The following is a 5763-nucleotide window of genomic DNA, read 5'->3' on the forward strand; positions in this document are numbered from 1 at the left end:
TTGAAGCGAAGGATATATCTAAACCTTTTCAAATATTTTAGGGTCATATTTGACCCTTTTCCCATTATAATATTATGTTTCAGTGATCTAGCTTGCAATGTTGGATTTTTGGCACTTATATACTGACTAATAAGACAGTATTTTAAGTTGTTCAGGTTTGAATTATTGTATCCTCAAGACCAAATTTATTCTAGTGATGTGAAGCAGGCGAGTTTCACTTTCTTAGGGCCTTTACTTCTAAGGACTTTTCAGATTTCAATATGGATTGTCTTAGTGGTCTGTTAAAAAACTTAAACTCATGATAGCAAATAAAATAAAATAAAAATGTTTTAGGATGTCTGATGCAAGAAAAACCTGTCTTTCCTAAAAAATGTTTCTGAGTTAGCTTTCAATAAGAATGTTCGCTGGAAGGACATGCAAGAAAAATGACCACATTGCTAGTTGACAATATGAAGTAGTACGAGATGAAAACACTTGATTCCTCAAGTAAAATCTCCATCTCCTACTTCAGCATAAATTATATAAGCAGTTGAACCTTCACTAATAGGATAAGAAACTTATACGAAAAGACGATGGAAGTAACATGTTTATGGATCTACTCCGTAGATTCTTCACTAATATAGCAATCTTGGTCGTCATTTGCGTCTGGTTTTTTCTCTTCTGTACTTAAAAACAATTTCTGGGTAATATCTTTCTGCACCAAGACATTTTCAAATATCCAATTATTGGATTTTGGTAGCAGAACATCCTCTATTTCCAGCATTGGAGGTTCTCTAAAGGTAGTCTACAAGCATAACCGGTAACAAACCTTCTAGACAATTGACATTTTTTCAGCTTATTATTATTTTTACTGTTCTTTACTAATTTCAATTTAGTGCTTCCTATTTTCATGCTAGACTTAGTCAACTTTAGTTGCTCAACTTTCTGAAGTTAGTGGCCCCATTATGGCTGTTAGTGGGCCCCTTTTATGGTAGTTAGTAGCACATGTTCTTATTTTAGTTTTAATGTTTATGTTTTCTTCTTTGTATAAATTCAGACTTTCTGCAGATTAATATACACAGGGAATTTCATAAGTTCACTCTATTTTTATTTTTTCAAATTAGTTTCTTGAGTATTTTTTTTCTAACAGTGGCATCAGAGCCTCTAGTTGATCTTACAGGACAAAAAAAAGTTTTAACCTACAACAGAAATGATATCTAACAACCTACCTTTAAATCCACCATTCACTTTCACTGGTGAAAATTATCAAATCTGGTCTGTGAAGATGGAAGCTTTTTTGGAAGGCTATGAACTATGGAAAACTGTGATGGCAGATAAACCACTTGCTACTCTACCAGCAAATCCTACCTTGGTTCAGAAAAAATCCAACAACGACGAGAAGGCAAAGAAATTTAAAGCCAAGTCGCTTATGCAGAATGATATGGTAGATACTGTGTTTTATAGAATCATGGATTGCAAAACTGCAAAAGAGGCTTGGGATATGTTTAAAAAAGAATATCAAGGCAGCGATAGAACACGTCAAATACAAGTGTTGAACCTAAAAAGACAGTTTGAGTCCTTGAATATGCAGGAGGATGAAACTATCAGTAAGTATGCTGATCGAATATCCTTAATTGTTAATAACATTAGACTTCTTGGTGAAGAATTTACAGATAAACGAATTGTGGAGAAAGTTATTGTGACTCTTCCTGAGAGATTTGAATTTAATATTTCCTCTCTTGATGAATCCAAGGACCTCAGCAAACTTTCATTAGGTGAACTAATGAGTGCTCTTCAAGCACAAGAGCAAAGGAGGACTATGAGACGGGAAAAGTTCATTGAAGGAGGTTTCTCTGTACAAAAGCAAAAAGGAAAGAAACAATTCCACCAAAATAATAAGAGCAAGCATGATGGAGGAAACAATAGTGTAGATTTGAAGCAGAAGTTCCCTCCTTGCAAACATTATAAAAGAAATACACATCTGGAGAAGTATTGTTGGTGGAGAGTCGATGCTATATGTGGAAACTGTAAGCATACGGGTCACGCATCCAAGGTCAGCAAATCAAGAGTAAAGGCCTTTGGTGCTTTGCAAGCACAAGTAGCAGAAGCTAACGATGCACATGAAGAGCAACTATTTGCAGTTTCATACTTTTCAATCAGTGAATCCTCTGATTCATGCCTTCTTACAGTGGTTCCATTCATCACTTGTGCAATAATGTTGAACTATTCAAATTCCTAGGTGATACTTACAAATCTAAAGTAAAAGTGGGAAATAGTGAGACAGTAGAAGTCAAAGGCAGAGGTACAGTGTCTATCTCAACAATATTAGGTATCAAAACTATTTCTGATGTTTTGTACACACCTGATATGAGTCAAAATTTGTTGTGTTGGACAAATGCTTGAAAATAATTATTCTCTGCATTTTGAGAATCGTGAATGTATTGTTTCTGACCCTTCTAGATTAGAGTTATTTTATTCCAAGATGAGCAACAGAATGTTTTTAGTTGATTGGGAGAAATAATTGAGCAGTCTTACACTATTACTTCATAAACAGGTACAAACCTATGGCACCAAAGGTTTCGTAACTTTAATCTGAGAAGCATCGCCGAGATGAAAAAAAAGGAGCTAGTGGAAAATATGCCTAAATTTCTTTCTAATGCTCAAGTTTGTGAAACTTGCCAACCGGGAAAGCAAACAAAATTTTCATTTCAAGCAAATCAAGTACGAGAGCTAACCAGAAACTTCAGCTCATTCATACGGATGTTTGCGGCCCAATGAAAACAGATTTGCTGAGTGGTAACAGATACTTTCTCCTATTTATTGATGATTACACTTGGGTTTATTTCATAACACTGAAGAGTGAAGTCTTTGATGTTTTTAAACAATTTAAAGCTTTAGTAGAAAATCAATGTAATCTTAGTATTAAGGCTTTAAGGTATGACAATGGAGGAGAATACACTTCTTCTCAATTTGTGGAGTTTTGTAATAGCACAATATTGAACGCCAATTGACATTACCATACACTCCACAACAAAATGGTGTGTCTAAAAGGTGGAACAGGACAGTAATGGAGATGGCCAGATATCTTTTGTTCGAAAGAAAGATCCCAAATCAGTTTTGGGCTGAGGCAGTCAATACCTCTGTATATTTGTTGAACAGATTGCCTACTAAGGCCTTGCAGGACATGACTCCATATGAAGCTTGGCGTGAGAACAAACCATCAATACACCATCTCAGAATTGTTGGGTGTATATGTTATTATTGAGTTCCAGAAACAAAAAGGAGTAAACTGGATAACAAGGCTCATAAAGGCATATTTATGGGCTATAGTTCATCCAAAGGTTACAGGATTTTATGTTTGAAATCAGACAAACTAATTCTCAGCCGAGAAGTGAAGTTTGATGAAGCAGCTAGTTGGGATTGGAAAAATCAGAAGACCTCTTATTTTGATTCATTTTCAATAGAGCAGCCTCAACTTTCAGAAGATCAACTAGTGGATGATGCACCAGTGAGGGGAACTCGATGCTTAAAAGATGTCTATCAGCGGTGTAACTTGGTTAGATCTGAAAGAACCTATGCTGAAGCACAAGACTCTCAGGCATGGAGGAGAGCTATGCAAGAAGAACTAAACATGATCAAGATGAATGGAACCTGGCAGCTTGTTGACAGACCTAGAAATCGCAAGGTAATTGGTGCAAAATGGATTTTCAAGACAAAACTCAATCCTGATGGAACAATTTGCAAACATAAGGCTAGATTGGTGGTGTAGGGATACACAAAAATATGGTGTGGATTACTAGGAAAGATTTGCTCCTGTAGAAAGGTTTGACACAATCAAGCTTATTCTTGCATTTCTATCTCATAGTTCTTGGCAGATTCATCAACTTGATGTCAAATTGGCTTTCTTGAATTGTTTGCTTGCTGAAGAGATCTATGTAGAGCAACCTGATGATTTCTCAGCTCCTGGAAAAGAGGATTAAGTTTATCTCCTAACAAAGGCCTTGTATGGCTTAAAACAAGCCCCAGAGGCATGGTATGAGAGGATGGACAATCATCTCATCCAACTTGGCTTTAGTAGAATTCAAAGTGAAGCTACTTTGTATGTGAAAGTCAATGTTGCAGGTAAGTCCTTAATTGTGTCAATTTATGTGGATGACAAGCTTGTGACAGGAAGCAAAATTGAACTAATCCAAAGGTTCAAAAATGAAATGGAGAAAATCTTTGAAATTACTGATCTTGGAGTCATGAAGTACTTTCTCGGCATGGAAGTGTTACAGTCTAGTGATGGAATTTTCATATGCCAGCAAAAATACATTTTGGATATCCTGAACAGGTTCAAAATGCAAGACTGCAAACCTGTGAGTACTCCAATATCTACTGGTGTGAAGCTTGGCAAGGATGAGGATTCTCAAAAAGTAGATGATAGTATGTATAGAAGCTTAATTGGCAGTCTTCTATATCTAACTGCAAGCAGGCCTGACATTCTATTTGTTGTTAGTTTGATCTCTAGGTTCATGCATTCTCCTAGAGACACACACCTCACAGCTGCTAAAAGATGTTAAGGTATATTAAAGGAACTAGCAAGTTTGGAATTTTTTCCCAACATCTGCCGCAGTAACTATGAACCTGATCGGGTACTTTGATAGTGATTGGGGTGGTGGAGTTGATGATTCCAGAAGCACATCTGGATATCTTTTCTGTTTGGGGACAAGTTGTTTTAGTTGGAGCTCTAGAAAACAAGAAACTATGGCTCAATCAACAGTAGAAGCTGAGTACATAGCTGTTGCATTTGCTGTGAATCAAGTTATCTGGCTAAGGAAGATGATGAAGGACTTAGGACATGAATAAACAGAAGCTACAAAAATCATGTGTGACAACAGTTCAGCAGTTTCAATCTCAAAAAATCAGTGTTTCATGGTCGAACTAAACATATCAAGATCAAATTTCATTTTATCTGAGAAGTCCAACAATCTAATGAAGTGTTGCTTGCTCATTATTCATCTGAGAACCAACTAGCTGATATTTTCACCAAGTCATTGCCAAAGGAAAGGTTTGAAGATCTGAGACAAAGAATTGGTGTTTGCCACAAAAATGCCAAGGAGGAGTGTTAGACAATTAACATTTTTCAGCTTATTATTATTTTTACTGTTTTTTACTTATTTCAATTTAGTGCTTCCTATTTTCTAGCTAGGCTTAGTCAACTTTAGTTGCTCAACTTTCTGAAGTTAGTGGCCCCATTATGGCTGTTAGTGGCCCCCTTTTAAGGTAGTTAATGGCACATGTTCTTATTTTAGTTTTAATGTTAAGTTTTTTTCTTTGTATAAATTTAGACTTTCTGCAAATTAATATACACAAGGAATTTCATAAGTTCACTCTATTTTTGTTTTTTCAAATCAATTTCTTGAGTATTTTTGTTCTAACAAAACCATGCAAGAGAGACATTATCCATCCTAGTAAAGTGTCTTGGTTAAAAATGATACTCGGGAACTTAGCTAGCGTTTGACCATAGATTTCCAAATATTCTTGGCAAATATTATTTGAGTAAAAATTTGGGTGAAATTTCACCATGTGTTTGGCCATAAAATTTGGGAAATATATTTCACCTTTTTAGAAAAATATGATTTATACACACAAGTTTTAAAAACTAACAAAACTAACTAAAAGTTTGTATTACAGGTCAATTGAATGTTAGTTACAACAATAACAAATAATGTCCATGACACTGAAGCAATGTGGTAATTTGGAGTGAGTGCAACAAGAATTATTCCATACATCGTGAAGTAG

At 35.5% G+C, this 5763-nt stretch overlaps 2 protein-coding genes across 2 annotated transcripts; both read left to right on the forward strand.

Moving 5' to 3' along the window:
• Nucleotides 1–1189: 1189 nt before the first annotated feature.
• Nucleotides 1190–2218, forward strand: LOC109119448 (uncharacterized). The gene has a single exon (XM_019211989.2). The coding sequence runs from the start codon at nt 1190–1192 to the stop codon at nt 2216–2218; it is 1029 nt and encodes a 342-aa protein (XP_019067534.2).
• A 1804-nt stretch (nt 2219–4022) lies between these two features.
• Nucleotides 4023–4541, forward strand: LOC138341946 (uncharacterized mitochondrial protein AtMg00810-like). Its single transcript, XM_069294131.1, has one exon. The coding sequence runs from the start codon at nt 4023–4025 to the stop codon at nt 4539–4541; it is 519 nt and encodes a 172-aa protein (XP_069150232.1).
• Nucleotides 4542–5763: the final 1222 nt, after the last annotated feature.

Source organism: Solanum lycopersicum, chromosome 2 (assembly GCF_036512215.1).
Source record: "Solanum lycopersicum chromosome 2, SLM_r2.1".
Classification (NCBI taxonomy): Eukaryota; Viridiplantae; Streptophyta; class Magnoliopsida; order Solanales; family Solanaceae; genus Solanum; species Solanum lycopersicum.

Coding starts and splice junctions, on each gene's coding strand:
- LOC109119448 (XM_019211989.2), top strand. CDS start 1,190: ATGATATCTAACAACCTACCTTTAAATCCACCATTCACTTTCACTGGT.
- LOC138341946 (XM_069294131.1), top strand. CDS start 4,023: ATGGACAATCATCTCATCCAACTTGGCTTTAGTAGAATTCAAAGTGAA.